Source organism: Pagrus pagrus (assembly GCF_965226575.1).
Source record: "Pagrus pagrus genome assembly, chromosome: 4".
Classification (NCBI taxonomy): domain Eukaryota; kingdom Metazoa; phylum Chordata; class Actinopteri; order Spariformes; family Sparidae; genus Pagrus; species Pagrus pagrus.
The window spans coordinates 12,582,343-12,599,692 of NC_140188.1; the positions used below are offsets into that span (position 1 = coordinate 12,582,343).

The 17,350-nt window shown below is 44.2% G+C and overlaps 2 protein-coding genes across 2 annotated transcripts; both read right to left on the reverse strand.

The window, feature by feature from the left end:
- Positions 1 to 5,592: 5,592 nt before the first annotated feature.
- Positions 5,593 to 9,849, reverse strand: LOC311255850 (extracellular calcium-sensing receptor-like; the record flags this gene model as incomplete). The annotated part of the gene is made up of 6 exons (XM_084350502.1): positions 5,593 to 6,503; positions 7,465 to 7,588; positions 7,778 to 8,005; positions 8,173 to 8,967; positions 9,129 to 9,426; positions 9,617 to 9,849. The coding sequence occupies 6 exons, from the start codon at positions 9,847 to 9,849 to the stop codon at positions 5,593 to 5,595; spliced, it is 2,589 nt and encodes an 862-aa protein (XP_084206628.1).
- A 2,865-nt stretch (positions 9,850 to 12,714) lies between these two features.
- On the reverse strand, positions 12,715 to 16,946 carry LOC311255852 (extracellular calcium-sensing receptor-like; the record flags this gene model as incomplete). Its single annotated transcript, XM_084350504.1, has 6 exons — positions 12,715 to 13,625; positions 14,565 to 14,688; positions 14,877 to 15,104; positions 15,273 to 16,067; positions 16,223 to 16,520; positions 16,711 to 16,946. 6 exons carry the CDS (start codon positions 16,944 to 16,946, stop codon positions 12,715 to 12,717), a joined length of 2,592 nt encoding a protein of 863 aa, XP_084206630.1.
- Positions 16,947 to 17,350: the final 404 nt, after the last annotated feature.

The window sequence follows — 17,350 nt, forward strand, 5'->3', positions numbered from 1 at the left end:
ACACGGTCAAATGCCTTCAAAAAACCACAAAACACATGTGGCCTGGTTGGGCAAACTCCCATGAACCCTCGAGCACCCTGCGGAGGGTATAGAGCTGGTCCAGTGTTCCACGACCAGGACAAAAACCGCATTGTTCCTCCTGAATCCGAGGTTCGACTATCGGCCGAATTCTCCTCTCCAGTACCCTGGAATAGACTTTACCAGGGAGGCTGAGGAGTGTGATCCCCCGATAGTTGGAACACACCCTCCAGTCCCCCTTTTTGAATAGAGGGACCACCACCCCGGTCTGCCAGTCCAGAGACACTGTCCCCGACTGCCACGCGATGTTGCAGAGACGTGTCAGCCAAGACAGTCCCACAACATCCAGAGACTCGAGGTACTCAGGGTGGATCTCCTCCACCCCCGGTGCTTTGCCACTGGGCAGCTTCTGAACTACCTCAGTGACTTCAGCTTGGGTGATGCATGGATCAACCTCCGAGTCCCCAGCCTCTGCTTCCTCTATGGAAGGCATGTCAGTGGGATTGAGGAGATCCTCGAAGTATTCCTTCCACCGCCCAACGATATCCCCAGTCGAGGTCAACAGCTCCCCACCTCCACCATAAACAGTGTTGGTGGAGGGCTGCTTCCCCTTCCTGAGGCGCCGGATGGTTTGCCAGAATTTCCTCGAGGCCGACCGGTAGTCCTCCTCCATGGCCTCCCCGAACCTTTCCCAGACCCGAACCTTTGCTTCCGCGACCGCCCGCAATGCAGCACACTTGGCCTGCCGGTACCCATCAGCTGCCTCAGGAGTCCCCCGAGCCAACCAGGCTTGATAGGACTCCCTCTTCAGCTTGACAGCATCCATTACTTTCAGTGTCCACCACCGAGTTTGGGGATTGCCGCTACGACAGGCACCGGAGACCTTACGGCCACAGCTTCGAACGGCCGCGTCATCAATGGAAGCGGAGAACAAAGTCCATTTGGACTCAATGTCCCCAGCCTCCCTCGGGATCTGGTCAAAGCTCTCCCGGAGGTGGGAGTTGAAGACCTCCCCGACAGAGGGTTCCACCAGATGTTCAGACCCTCACCATACGGTTAGGTCTGCCAAGTCTGTCCAGCTTCCTCCCCTGCCAATGGATCCAACTCACCACCAGGTGGTGATCAGTTGACATCTCAGCCCCTCATGCGGCCTGAGGTCAGATGACCACAAAGTCGATCATTGACCTCCGGCCTAGGGTGTCCTGGTGCCACGTGCACTGATGGACACCCTTATGCTTGAACATGGTGTTCGATATGGACAAACTGTGACTAGCACAGAAGTCCAATAACAGAACACCGCTCGGGTTCAGATCGGGGAGGCCATTCCTCCCAATCACACCCCTCCAGGTAACACTGTCGCCGCCCACGTGAGCGTTGAAGTCCCCCAGTAGAACGATGGAGTCCTCAGTTGGAGCACTCTCCAGTACTCCTCCCAGGGACTCCAAGAAGGCCGGGTACTCTGCACTGCCGTTTGGCCCGTAGGCCGAAACGACAGTGAGAGACCTATCCCCGACCCAAAGGCGCAGGGAAACGACCCTCTCGTTCACCGGGGAAAACTCCAACACATGGCAGCTGAGCTGGGGAGCTATGAGCAAGCCCACACCAGCTCGCCGCCTCTCACCGCGGGCAACTCCAGAGTAGAAGAGAGGCCAGCCCCTCTCAAGGAGTTGGGTTCCAGAGCCCAGATTGTGCGTGGAGGCGAGCCCAACTATCTCTAGTCGGTAGCACTCAACCTCCCGCACTAGCTCAGGCTCTTTCCCCCCCAGCAAGGTGACATTCCATGTCCCCATGGCTAGAGTCACCGTCCGGGGATTGGGTTGCACCATTGGTATGATCGCCTTCGCCAATACAACTACACTCTGCAGTTTACCCCTGGCCGGGATAATGTCGCTGCAGACCTTCTCTCTCGTTCAGTTCCTGCCCAGGCCCCGCCCACCAGCGTCAACTACATCGAAAGTGAGATTATTCACATACTACACACTCTGCTCAAGTCCACGGTCGCTCTACAGGACCTGGAGGAAGCCTCAGAGCAGGATCCAGCCATCTCCCAGCTGTGCACCTACATTCAAGGATGGCCAAGGGAATTGCCAGAGGAGCTGTTAGCCGTTTCTCGTGTCAAGCAGGAGCTCTCTTGTTGGAATGACACGTGTGGCACGGGGGCTTTGCACTGTGATTGGAGAACAGGGGGATTCGACACATCCGCACAGCCCTGTATCACCCACAGGCAAACGACGGGGTGGAACGCTTCCATCAATCCCTAAAAAATGGCATCAGAGCACATCAGGCCCAGGGCTGTTCATTTAAACAAGCCATACGTCTGACACTGTTACACTACCATGCTACCCAGCATTCGACCACGGAGGTCTCCCCAGCCTCACTCATGCTAGGCAGGGAGTTAAACCTACCACTGGACAGGCTCCGCCCCACCGCAGCCCAGAACTCACTCACACCAGTCAAAGCCTCCATCACCCGCCGTCAGAAGCAGATGAAACAGTGGTTTGACAAGAAAAAGAGGGTCAGGGTGCCAGATATCACTGTGACAGACTGGGTGAGAGCTCGCCAACCGCACTGGAAGAACAAGATGGCATCATTTTGGTCCACTCCACAACAAGTGGCCCGCCGACTGGGCCCAGCCACATACCTCCTTGATGACACCCGCTGGCACACTAGCTGACTTCAGAAGGTGCCAGTACCTCCTGCAACGTCAACTCAGAGCAGCGGGGACATGATGCCACCCAGAGCTGAGCAGGAGGACTCCATACCTCGATCAGCCGCACAGTCTGAAGATACTCCCTCGTCATCACACCCAGGGCCCCCGTCACCATCGGCGGTGCCCCAGTCCCCAGCCCCCACACCACTGTTTGCCTCACCTGCAGCTGTGTGTTCTCCACGGCCAGTGCGTGCCAGGGCACGGCCTGATCACCTGAAGGACTTTGTGTCTACCTGTCATATTTGAACCCCCCCCCGCAGAGAGGGGAAAATGTTACGTTCGTTCAGGACAAATTAATCTGTGTTCGTTTGGTAATGCCTCGCTGCATGTTTAGGATGCAGCTGTTTTTGTCTGAATTTGTTAGTTTCGTTTTCATCGAAAGTAAAGAGACTTGCGTGCATAAACCTCTCGTCCAGCGTCCTTTTTGTAGACACCAAATAGATGGATAAATAGATAGATACTTTATTCACTCCTTAGGGGAAATTCAGGTGTCCAGTAGCTCATAAAAACATACATGAATAAAAAAGTTAAAAATAGCTCATTAAAACACACACGAATAATGCCTTCGTCTGCCATTTTTCTCTCAGCGCAATGCATGATGGTAAATATTGCTTGGTTAGTGACCATTGGTTGTACACTACTTTTCGCGATGCATTGTGGGATACTTTGAGTCCACTATGTAGGGTATAATAATTCCCACTAGACATTCAGACAGCACTACAAAATGGCATACTCACTATGTAGTGCACTATATAGGGAGTAGTGAGTGATTTCCGACACAGCCAGAGTGTTTGATTAGTAACCTATGTCTCTCCTCCCCCTGCTAATACAATAATAGAGAAATATGTACTACGTACATTTGCATGCTTCTGTAATTGTCTGAAATGTGATATTTACATAATATTGTCCCGTGCAAAAATAAAAGATACTTCTGATTACAATATATACTAGGGCTGAAACGATTCCTCGAGTAATTCGAGTACCTCGAATAAAAAAAATGGTCCGAGGATTTTTTTTTTTTTTCTGCCTCGAGGAATCGTTTATTTAATTGTAGTTTAAGCGGCCGCACGGACTACTTTCAATGTGGCACAACGTGCTTACGTCACGTACGCAAGGGAAGACTGGGGAAGAAAGGAGGAGGAGGAGGAAGCGGACGTACAGGTGTTTGACTGAGGGAGCGGGAAAATGGCAGAGGCGAGGAGAAATAGCGACGATGAAACAGAAGAAAAAGGCGATAAAAAAAGACAGAAAATGTCGAAAGTGTGGGAGCATTTCCGACTGAAAAGAAAGGAGAACACCGTGACGTGTATTCGTTGTAACACGGCCCTTGCATACCACAACAGCACGTCTTCCATGTTGCAGCATCTCCGCAGAAAACACCCGGACTCGAGCGGAGGACCGGAGACAAGGTAATATTAACGTAGCAAATCAGTGTGATCAACGTTAATGTATAAAATACGTTTTATCCGATTACTCGATTAATCGATGTCATTTTCAGTAGAGTACTCGATTACTAAAATATTCGATAGCTGCAGCCCTAATATATACCTTCATGGACCAGTTGAAGAAACCACACAAATCATGCCAAAGGTGTTTTGTCTGTATAAATGTGGATTTTATTCTTTGATCACGATTTAGAAACTGTTGTGATATTGCAAAATGTTATGAAATAAGAATGCCATGATATATAAGTCTTGTGCATATCATGTCCTGAAAGAAGTCACAAACGGTGGAAGATTAGTATCAAGCAAGTCTGGAGGAAAGTAAAGAGACGTCTACTTGACAGTCTGGTGAGCCCCCTAAGGGTCATGGCAAGACATTCCTTAGGACTACTTTTGCAGTACCTATGCCAAAGGTGTTTTGTCTGTATAAATGTGGATTTTATTCTTTGATTACAATTTAGAAACTGTTGTGATATTGCAAAATGTTATGAAATAAGAATGCCATGATATATAAGTCTTGTGCATATCATGTCCTGAAAGAAGTCACACACAGTGGAAAATTAGTATCAAGCAAGTATGGAGTATACCGGTTTGGCAAGGGCTCACAATCTGCTGCATCAGCTCCGCCGCTGGCTTATTTACAAACCAACCATGAGAAAACCACAAACATAACCCATTAACACCACTTAACATCCAGTTAGGAAAAAGTATGCTAGATAGTTCATCCTTGTCCCTTTTGTGATGTGATTAAACAGTAAATTCATCATGGCCCATGACTCCCTCCCTCCCTCTGGTTACTTCATGAACTGAACTAAGAGAGATCCCTGTGCTGTGTAGCGCCCCTCTCCCAGAGCTTTAGGCAACAGCTTAAGGCGTGCTCCAGTGATCCTCTTCTCTGGCACAGCGGGCATGCTGGGGTTTCTGCTAGGCTCAGACAGAAGAGGTTGGACTGTCTGGGGAGGATCAGGAACTTTATCTGGTGTGGCTCTGCCCTTTTCATTACCTCACAATACTTTTGTGTACCCTTGCAATAGTTTTGCCTTACCTCACAATACTTTTGCCACGGGATGAGAGGGAGGAGGATCAGTGGGACCAGCGCTCACAGTCTAGTGCCTGATCTAGGCTGTCCTAGTCGCGATATAACCAGAGGGAGGGAGGGGGTCATGGGCCATGACGAATGTACTGTTTAATCACATCACTAGATCCATAACATGCCGGCTCAGAAGGAACAAGGAAACAAGTATCACAAGGGAACAAAAAAGTATTGCGAGGTGACACAAAAATATTGCAAGGTAATGCCAAGGTGTTTTTAAAAAAATGTCTTGCCATGACCCTTAGCAGGCTGTGTAGGTTAACAAATGATTATGTAATAATTATGATGGAAGGAAAATTACTTTGCTATTATATTATTTTCTGTTTTCATCATAATTTTGGTGCCCCTTTGCCCATCATGTTCTTTTTTGTATTCTTCTCTGGTTTCAGTAAGATAATATAACATTTTGGAATGAAAATACAAATGAGCAGTCCAAAACTTGAAGCCAGAATTGCAAATATCTCCACAGCGACACTGAACTTCCCAGGAGAGCTGACATACGCTGGGATAAAAGTGATCCATACTGCACAGAATATCAGCATGCTAAAGGTGATAAATTTGGCTTCATTGAAATTATCAGGCAGTTTCCGAGCCAGAAAAGCAAGAATAAAACATAACATGGCCAGAAGTCCAATATACCCAAGTACAGCCCAAAAGCCAACAGCTGAGCCGAGAGCGCACTCTAAGATAATTTTGTCCTTGAATGCTTTAAAATTCTTAAATGGAAAAGGAGGTGAAATTGTTAACCAGAGGATACATATGATAACTTGTATGAGAGTGAAACCCAGGACACTAAGTTTCTGCTGTGCAGGCCCAAACCATTTCATAACATCACTACCTGGAAGTGTGGCCCTGAAGGCCATTAACACTACTATTGTTTTTCCCATGACACAAGAGATACAGAGGACAAATGTTATGCCGAATGCTGTGTGTCGAAGTATGCAGGACCACTCAGAGGGCCGGCCGATGAAGGTCAGAGAACACAGGAAACACAGACTCAAGGAGAAGAGCAGCAGGAAGCTCAGCTCAGAGTTGTTGGCCCTGACAACAGGAGTCTGTCTGTATCTGAAGAAAATGAACGCCACAACAGCAGTCATGCATGTTCCAAAGAGAGAAGCTGCAGTCAGCAGTGCTCCCATAATCTCTTCATATGTGAGAAACTCTGCCTTCTTCTTTCCACAGGCATCTCTTCTGTCATTTGACCAGAACTCAGGGTGGCATTGCACACAGGTGACAGAATCTGAAAAATAATTAAAACAGGTGTTGGACTTGCTCAGTACATTTGTTCTTTGTTGTCTCAATGTTCCTTATTTTCTTTGCCTGCAAGACAGACACTATACAATCAAGTACAATTGTTTTTTTTTCTTAAAGTTCCCCTCTAGACATGTGTTAAACTATGTAAAATTATCTGCTATGAATAACATTTCTTCTTAACATGGTCTTCCTGCTTGAAAAGTAAAAAAAGTAACAAGAAAAACTCTGAAAAAGTGGTTAACTATTGTCTGTAAAAAAAAAAAAAAAAAAAAAGTGTACACAGCTACCGTGAATTCACCCATAGTTCTTTAAAGAGCCAGTGTGAAGCTCAAAGTGGGTGGCTCAGCATCTGTCCCTCTGCCCCGGTCTGTTCAATTCACTGCACAGCAAGCCATATTATTTGACTGATATTTGCCTTAGAAATTCTCCAAAGGGCACCAACAGGTCAAGCTGAGTGACTCAAATTAGCTGAGTTGAAGCCACTGGTGAAACCTAGCAGACAGTCCGTGGCTAGTTGTCCTTTGAAGGGCCCTGCCCACTGCTGCTGCCGCTAAGTTGGTGTTGATAGAGCAGCAGCGTTATGGCTACTGTTAGAGGATAGTTATCGGAAACATCAGGGAGATTCAGCCAGTCATACCCAGTCAGACCCAGACTAAGATGAGGAGTCTGTTGTCCACCATAATCGGCGACAAGCAGATGTATCAGAATTGTTTTCACATCGGGGCATTGTATTTGCATTTCAATGTTAATCCCTGGAAATCCATGACTGTGTATACATTTTTGCTGTTGTTTCAGACTCATGTATCAGTATTGACTTGGTGTGGTTAGAGATTTTTATATGTCATGTATTGATTTTTGATGTAATGACACTAAATTGCTTAAAAAAATGTTTTGTGTGAGCATGAAAGTTGTAGATGTTGTTTTGTCTTGAATTTACTATACCATACCTGTGATGTTGCTTATTTCTCCCTCTGCACATCTTAAACAGTCATAGCAGCAGACAGGCTTTCCTTTCTGCAGGACCTTGCGAGTTCCTGGGGGACATTTCTCACTGCAAATTGACAAAGGCACCTGCATGAACAAAATGACAATGAGTAAAATGTATGTGCCTTAACTTTGACAAGGTATTGCCTTTATAAAGATATTTTATTATTAATTGAAACCACACACTATGATACAGCAACAAGGACTTTAAAAATATTCAATATTAACCATTTAAATACAGTTTCAGTAACAACTAGTCATCACATAGTAGCTTGCCTGTGGTGAGTTCTGGGCCCAAAATAAGGACCTATTATGCAGTTTCAGCTGTTTGTCTGCAGGTAAAGATGCATCATAAAGACCAACTGTGACAAAGTCCACAATGCCATTTTCAGCTGGCTGCCAGTTTATAATTTCATACTTTGCTGCTGGGTCTCCATTCTCATTAAAGTAAACCTCATCTCCTTCCTTTGTTTTGAACCAAATCTCTTTTATGTGCTGTAAAATCTAAGAAGATATTCATCAATGTAGATCATTGTCTGACTAACTTTTTTTTACAGGTCTACAGTTTCAACAGCTTGATTAATGGACTGCAACAATGTATTCACCATAATATAGACCTTTTTTTTTTTTAAAAGGAAATACTATAATTTAGTCTTTAGTGTTCAACTCACCGTAAACAGATCCAGCTGCACCTTGTTGTTACATGTTTTATTACAGCTGAGAATATTATGAAGTGCATGGGCCACAGCATACACTCCTTTATAAACATTGTAAAAGATAGGCATGAGTGACATATCAGTGAAGCTGTTTTGCACTCCAGTCACATCTTCATGTCCAGTACATTCTCTCTGATTCCCGTCTGAGGACTTTGACTTCTTGAACTTGCAGCTAAATAATTTTTCCCAAAACTCTGTAAACAATTCATTACTAGATGAATTGAGTGGTGTCACATCTAAAATGAACTCTCTCATGCCACTGACATGTGCTTTGGGGATGGACAGGCCTATGGCACCATCCAGAATGTGATGCCTGTCCCTTGCTGCAGTTTCAGAATCAAAGATCCAGGCCTCAGTGCCGACCCACTGGTATCCAGTCAAGTTGTGGTAAAAGAACTCGTGCATTAACACATACAATTCCGAGGGAGAGAGGAAAGTGACAATCACCTTTGAGGTGGAAGCCTTGATAATGTCAATTATCTTTTGTATTTTGTCTGGTGAATCTGTTCTAAAGAAAGACACAGAGTACTCCAGACAGATGCCCAGCTGCTGGGCAGTTTCTGTGAATGTGGCCATGCCATTATTGCCATAATCATCATTTGATCTAAGAGTTCCAACCCAAGTCCAACCAAAGTACTTGACCAATTGGGCCAGGGCTCTGCTCTGGTAGTAGTCACTGGGTATTGTTCTGAGGAATGATGGGTACTTGGTTTTATCACTGAGACAAGCACAAGTAGCAAAGTGGCTGATCTGAAAGAAGAAGAAAAAGAAAAGAAAAAAAATATCCCATGATAAGATACAAAACAATTAAACAGCACAATACAATTATTTTAAAACCTGTTTTGCTATGACCATCCAACAGAATGATAATCAATTTCCACAAGTATAATTTAATTTCTACCAATACCCACCAGCGGGATATAAAAAGGTCCGATAACAGTAGATATGGCCATGCAAGGAGAAGAAAAGGTCTCTCCCATAATGGCCTGCACTTGGGCAGATCTGGTACATGGTACCTCAGAGGATGCAAATACCATTTCATTACCATTAGCCAAGGCCAGTGCAACCCTCACACCTCTGGCTATTGAGACACAGGCATCGTAGATCTTATATCCCAGAGAGATGTCAGGTAGTAGATCTGTGCTGTTATTAATCTCCTCTATGGCAAAGAGCATAGCCTGGGCAAACTGGAACCCTCTGAAATTCAAACTTGATGTGGACAGTAATACAAAGTTAAAGGTGCAACCAATTTACCCTTAAAATAGGAACAATAACAATAAATAAAACAAAACATTTTATGGTATTTATTTACACATGAAATACTAACTTTTTGCCTTTCAATATATGTAAGAAATTCTTCTTAGATATTATAATCTATTTTTTTCATGGTATAATTTACCTGTTGCATTGCAGTGGCAATGGTTTGTGCATGTAGGTATCCTGTCTGTTTTCCCACTTGTTGTGGAAAGAAAAGATTCCTCCTAACATAATGTCTCCATCTTTTAATAACAGAGGATTTGTAGGATCCCCTCTCCTCCTGCAGTCCTCCTCCTCAGTTGAAGAAACAGATGCCACCAACAACAGCTGTAACAGTGCCCAAGTCTTCTCTACCCATCTCTGTGTGGATGTCATACTGTTCAAGACCATCACCTGTGCCATTATGTAAAATCAAAATCTCTCACTGGTCTTTATACATGTTGTAATGCCATGACAAATTAATGATAGAAGAGGGATGTTTGATCTCTGGGGACCAACAAGGTGGGACAGGAGGGAGGAGGTTACGCTTCAGGCCATTTTAAATATCTTAAGCGTACAAACGGTCCGGTCTGGCAGCTTTCCTCTGCTTGAGCCTCTCCAGCTCTCTCTTCACTTCACCTGGCTGGCTGTGATGTTAAGTCCCCCCACCCCCCAGACCGGACTTAAAATCACAGCCAGCCAGGTGAAGTGAAGAGAGAGCTGGAGAGGCTCAAGCAGAGGAAAGCTGCCGGACCGGACCGTATCAGCCCTCGCGTGTTGAAGGCCTGTGCCACCCAGCTCTGCGGAGATCCCCAGCACCTCTTCAACCTGAGCCTCCACCTTCAGAAAGTGCCAGTTTGGAAAACATCCTGCCTCGTCCCAGTGCCCAAAAACGGACGTCCTGTGGCACTGGATGACTACAGGCCGATCGCACTGACCTCTCACATCATGAAGGTCATGGAGAGGCTGGTTCTAGCACACCTTAGACCCATAGTGTGCCCATCACAGGACCCCCTACAGTTTGCATATCAGCCCCATGTTGGGGAAGATGATGCAATCATATACATGCTGCAGGAAGCCTACTCCTCCCTGGACAGACCCAACACCACTGTCCGCGTCATGTTCTTCGACTTCTCCAGCGCCTTCAACACCATCCAGCCCAGGCTGCTGAAGGCCAAACTGGAGAACATGCAGGTGGATTCTCCCCTCGTCACATGGGTCGATGACTATCTGACGGGCAGACTGCAGTTTGTGAGATTACAGAACTGTGTGTCTGACCGTCTGATCAGCAACATAGGCGCCCCTCAGGGAACTGTGCTGTCTCCCTTCCTCTTCACCACCTACACTGCAGACTTTAAGTACCGCACTGAGTCCTGTCATCTGCAGAAATTCTCTGATGACACAGCCATTGTGGGGCGTGTAGAGGGTGGCAGGGAGGGTGAGTACAGGGACCTGGTCGACAATTTTGTTAAGTGGTGTGGGGAAAACCACCTGCAGCTGAACGTGGCGAAGACGAAAGAGATGGTGGTGGACTTCAGGAGAAACACCCCTGCCCTGTCCTGTCTGCATCGGTTGGACAGATGTTGACATTATGGACTCATACAAATATCTGGGTGTGGTGCTGGACAATAAACTGGAGTGGTCTTCAAACACGGAGGCAGTCTACAAAAAGGGCCTGAGCCGGCTTTACTTCCTGATGAGGCTCAGGTCATTTAATGTCTGCAACCGGATGCTCCAGATGTTTTATCAGTCTGTTGTTGCAAGCACCATCTTCTTCGCTGTGGTGTTCTGGGGTGCTATCTATCTATCTATCTATCTACAATGTGCAACTTTTGCCACTAGGGGGCTCTCTATCAAAACAAAAGATGTTTGCTGAGTAATCAGCAAAATGAAACGATGCTTCCAATTACAATATACCTTTGTGGACCAGTTGAAGAAACCACTCAAATCACGCCAAAGGTGTTTTGTCTGTATAAATGTGGATTTTATTCTTTGATCACGATTTTTAAACTGTTGTGATATTGCAAAATGTTATGAAATAAGAAGTCTTGTGCATATCATGTCCTGAAAGAAGTCACATAAGGTGGAAAATTAGTATCAAGCAAGTCTGGAGGAAAGTAAAGAGACGTCTACTTGACAGTCTGGTGAGCCCCCTAAGGGTCATGGCAAGACAATCCTTAGGACTACTTTTGCAGTACCTATGCCAAAGGTGTTTTGTCTGTATAAATGTGGATTTTATTCTTTGATTACGATTTAGAAACTGTTGTGATATTGCAAAATGTTATGAAATAAGAATGCCATGATATATAAGTCTTGTGCATATCATGTCCTGAAAGAAGTCACACACAGTGGAAAATTAGCATCGAGCAAGTATGGAGTATACCGGTTTGGCAAGGGCTCACAATCTGCTGCATCAGCTCCGCCGCTGGCTTATTTACAAACCAACCATGAGAAAACCACAAACATAACCCATTAACACCACTTAACATCCAGTTAGGAAAAAGTATGCTAGATAGTTCATTCTTGTCCCTTTTGTGATGTGATTAAACAGTAAATTCATCATGGCCCATGACTCCCTCCCTCCCTCTGGTTACTTCATAAACTGAACTAAGAGAGATCCCTGTGCTGTGTAGCGCCCCTCTCCCAGAGCTTTAGGCAACAGCTTAAGGCGTGCTCCAGTGATCCTCTTCTCTGGCACAGCGGGCATGCTGGGGTTTCTGCTAGGCTCAGACAGAAGAGGTTGGATGGTCTGGGGAGGATATCATAGATCGACTAGGATCAGGAACTTTATCTGGTGTGGCTCTGCCCTTTTCATTACCTCACAATACTTTTGCGTACCCTCGCAATAGTTTTGCCTTACCTCACAATACTTTTGCCACGGGATGAGGATCAGTGGGACCAGCACTCACAGCCTAGTGCCTGATCTAGGCTGTCCTCTTGTGTACACCCCCCTGATCCCTTGGGGAGTCACGATATAACCAGAGGGAGGGAGGGGGTCAGGGGCCATGACGAATGTACTGTTTAATCACATCACTAGATCCATAATAATAATATGCTCAGAAGGAACAGAAGGAAACAAGTATCACAAGGGAACAAAAAAGTATTGCGAGGTGACACAAAGCTATTGCAAGGTAATGCAAAGGTGTTTTTAAAAAAATGTCTTGCCATGACCCTTAGCAGGCTGCGTAGGTTAACAAATGATTATGTAATAATTATGGTGGAAGGAAAATTACTTTGCTATTATTTTATTTTCTGTTTTCATCATAATTTTGGTGCCCCTTTGCCCATCATGTTCTTTTTTGTATTCTTCTCTGGTTTCAGTAAGATAATATAACATTTTGGAATAAAAATACAAATGAGCAGTCCAAAACTTGAAGCCAGAATTGCAAATATCTCCACAGCGACACTGAACTTCCCAGGAGAGCTGACATACGCTGGGATAAAAGTGATCCATACTGCACAGAATATCAGCATGCTAAAGGTGATAAATTTGGCTTCATTGAAATTATCAGGCAGTTTCCGAGCCAGAAAAGCAAGAATAAAACACAACATGGCCAGAAGTCCAATGTACCCAAGTACAGCCCAAAAGCCAACAGCTGAGCCCAGAGCACACTCTAAGATGATTTTGTCCTTGAATGCTTTAAAATTCTTAAATGGAAAAGGAGGTGAAATTGTTAACCAGAGGATACATATGATAACTTGTATGAGAGTGAAACCCAGGACACTAAGTTTCTGCTGTGCAGGCCCAAACCATTTCATCACATCACTACCTGGAAGTGTGGCCCTGAAGGCCATTAACACCACTATTGTTTTTCCCATGACACAAGAGATACAGAGGACAAAGGTTATGCCGAATGCTGTGTGTCGAAGTATGCAGGACCACTCAGAGGGCCGGCCGATGAAGGTCAGAGAACACAGGAAACACAGACTCAAGGAGAAGAGCAGCAGGAAGCTCAGCTCAGAGTTGTTGGCCCTTACAACAGGAGTCTGTCTGTATCTGAAGAAAATGAACGCCACAACAGCAGTCATGCATGTTCCAAAGAGAGAAGCTGCAGTCAGCAGTGCTCCCATAATCTCTTCATATGAGAGAAACTCTGCCTCCTTCTTTCCACAGGCATCTCTTCTCTCATTTGACCAGAACTCAGGGTGGCATCGCACACAAGTGACAGAATCTGAAAAATAATTAAAACAGGTGTTGGACTTGCTCAGTACATTTGTTCTTTGTTGTCTCAATGTTCCTTATTTTCTTTGCCTGCAAGACAGACACTATACAATCAAGTACAATTGTATTTTTTTCTTAAAGTTCCCCTCTAGACATGTGTTAAAGTATGTAAAATTATCTGCTATGAATAACATTTCTTCTCAACATGGTCTTCCTGCTTGAAAAGTAAAAGAAGTAACAAGAAAAACTCTGAAAAGGTGGTTAACTATTGTCTGTAAAAAAAAAATAAAAAAAAAAAGTGTACACAGCTACCGTGAATTCACCCATACTTCTTTAAAGAGCCAGTGTGAAGCTCAAAGTGGGTGGCTCAGCATCTGTCCCTCTGCCCCGCAAGCCATATTATTTGTCTGATATTTGCCTTAGAAATTCTCCAAAGGGCACTGACAGGTCAAGCTGAGTGACTCAGATTAGCTGAGTTGAAGCCACTGGTGAAACCTAGCAGACAGTCCGTGGCTAGTTGTCCTTTGAAGGGCCCTGCCCACTGCTGCTGCCGCTAAGTTGGTGTTGATAGAGCAGCAGCGTTATGGCTACTGTTAGAGGATAGTTATCGGAAACATCAGGGAGATTCAGCCAGTCATACCCAGCCAGACCCAGACTAAGATGAGGAGTCTGTTGTCCACCATAATCGGCGACAAGCAGATGTATCAGAATTGTTTTCACATCGGGGCATTGCATTTGCATTTCAATGTTAATCCCCGGAAATCCATGACTGTGTATACATTTTTGCTGCTGTTTCAGACTCATGAATCAGTATTTACTTAGTGTGGTTAGAGATTTGTATATGTCATGTGTTGATTTTTGATGTAATTGTACTAATTTGCTTAAAAAACGTTTTGCGTGAGCAGGAAAGTTGTAGATGTTGTTTTGTCTTGAATTTACTATACCATACCTGTAATGTTGCTTATTTCTCCCTCTGCACATCTTAAACAGTCATAGCAGCAGACAGGCTTTCCTTTCTGCAGGACCTTGCGAGTTCCTGGGGGACATTTCTCACTGCAAATTGACAAAGGCACCTGCATGAACAAAATGACAATGAGTAAAATGTATGTGCCTTAACTTTGACAAGGTGTTTCCTTGACAAGGATATTTTATATTAATTGAAACCACATACTATGATACAGTAACAATGACTTAAAAAATATTCAATATTAACAATTCAAATGCAGTTTCAATAACAACTAGTGATCACATAGTAGCTTGCCTGTGGTGAGTTCTGGGCCCAAAATAAGGACCTATTTTGCAGTTTCAGCTTTTTGTCTGCAGGTAAAGATGCATCATAAAGACCAACTGTGACAAAGTCCACAATGCCATTTTTAGCTGGCTGCCAGTTTATAATTTCATATTTTGCTGCTGGATCTCCATTCTCATTAAAGTAAACCTCATCTCCTTCCTTTGTTTTGAACCGAATCTTTTTTATGTGCTGTAAAATCTAAGAAGATATTCATCAATGTAGATCATTGTCCGAGTAACTTTTTTATAGATCTACTGTCTCACCAGCTTGATTAATAGACTGCAACTATGTATTCATCATAATATAGACCATTAAATATATTTTTTAAAGGAAATACTATGATTTAGTCTTTAGTGTTCAACTCACCGTAAACAGATCTAGCTGCACCTTGTTGTTACATGTTTTATTACAGCTAAGAATATTATGAAGTGCATGGGCCACAGCATACACTCCTTTATAAACATTGTAAAAGATAGGCATGAGTGACATATCAGTGAAGCTGTTTTGCACTCCAGTCACATCTTCATGTCCAGTACATTCTCTCTGATTCCCGTCTGAGGACTTTGACTTCTTGAACTTGCAGCTAAATAATTTTTCCCAAAACTTTGAAAACAATTCATTACTAGATGAATTGAGTGGCGTTACATCTAAAATGAACTCTCTCATGCCACTGACATGTGCTTTGGGGATGGACAGGCCTATGGCACCATCCAGAATGTGATGCCTGTCCCTTGCTGCAGTTTCAGAATCAAAGATCCAGGCCTCAGTGCCGACCCACTGGTATCCAGTCAAGTTGTGGTAAAAGAACTCGTGCATTAACACATACAACTCCGAGGGAGAGAGGAAAGTGACAATCACCTTTGAGGTGGAAGCCTTGATAATGTCAATTATCTTTTGTATTTTGTCTGGTGGATCCGTTCTAAAGAAAGACACAGAGTACTCCAGACAGATGCCAAGTTGCTGGGCAGTTTCTGTGAATGTGGCCATGCCATTATTGCCATAACCATCATTTGATCTAATAGCTCCAACCCAAGTCCAACCAAAGTACTTGACCAGCTGGGCCAGGGCTCTGCTCTGGTAGTAGTCACTGGGTATTGTTCTGAGGAATGATGGGTACTTGGTTTTATCACTGAGACAAGCACAAGTAGCGTAGTGGCTGATCTAAAAGAAAAATACATTATATCCTATGATAGATATATAAACGATTTAGACAGCACACTACAATTTGTTTATAACAACTTTTTGGTGTGGTCTGGATGTATTAAAAAATAACAATTTTACACCAATGTTGTTTCATTTTTACCAATTTTACCCACCAGTGGAATATGAAAGGGTCCAATGACAGTAGATATTGCCATGCTAGGAGAAGAAAAGGTCTCTCCCATAATGGCCTGCACTTGGGCAGATCTGGTACATGGTACCTCAGAGGGTGGAAATACCATTTTGTTACCATTAGCCAAGGCCAGTGCAACCCTCACACCTCTGGCAATTGAGACACAGGCATCATAGATCTTATATCCCAGAGAGATGTCAGGTAGTAGATCTGTGCTGTTATTAATCTCCTCTATGGCAAAGAGCATAGCCTGGGCCAACTGAAACCCTCTGAACTTCAAACTTCATGTGGACAGTAATAAAAAGTTGAAGGCGCAACCAATTTATCCATAAAATAGGAACAATAACAGTAAATAAAACAAAACATTTGATGGTATTTCTTCACACATAAAATACTAACTTTTTGCTTTTCAATATCTGTACTCAATTCTTCTTAGATATAATAATCTATTTTTTTCATGGTATAATTTACCTGTTGCATTGCAGTGGCAATGGTTTGTGCATGTAGGTATCCTGTCTGTTTTTCCACTTGTTGTGGAAAGAAAAGATTCCTCCCAACATAATGTCTCCATCTTTAGATAGCAGAGGATTTGCAGGATCCCCTCTCCTCCTGCAGTCCTCCTCAGTTGAAGAAACAGAAACAGATGCCACCAACAACAGCTGTAACAGTGCCCAAGTCTTCTCTGCCCATCTCTGTATGGATGTCATACTGTTCAAGACTATCACCTGTGCCATTATGTAAAATCAAAATCTTCCACTGGTCTTTATACCTTTTGTAATGCCATAAAAATGAATGATAGAACAGGGATGTTTGATCTCTGGGACCAACAAGGTGGGAGAGGAGGGAGGTGCTTTAGCCTATTTTAAATGTCTTAAACTTACAATGTGTAACTTTTGCCACTAGGGTACTCTCTATCAAAACAAAAGATGTTTGCTGAGTAATCACTGTTAAGAGGCTGTGTCCAAAACCACTCACTCATTCCCTACTCCCTAGTCACTACATAGGGAGTCCAATATAGTGGACTATATAGGGAACTCATCGGCAGAAAGAAAAAAGCACTTTCAGACACTACTCAGGCGCCGTTAATTACGTCACTGCTGTCGCACAGTTG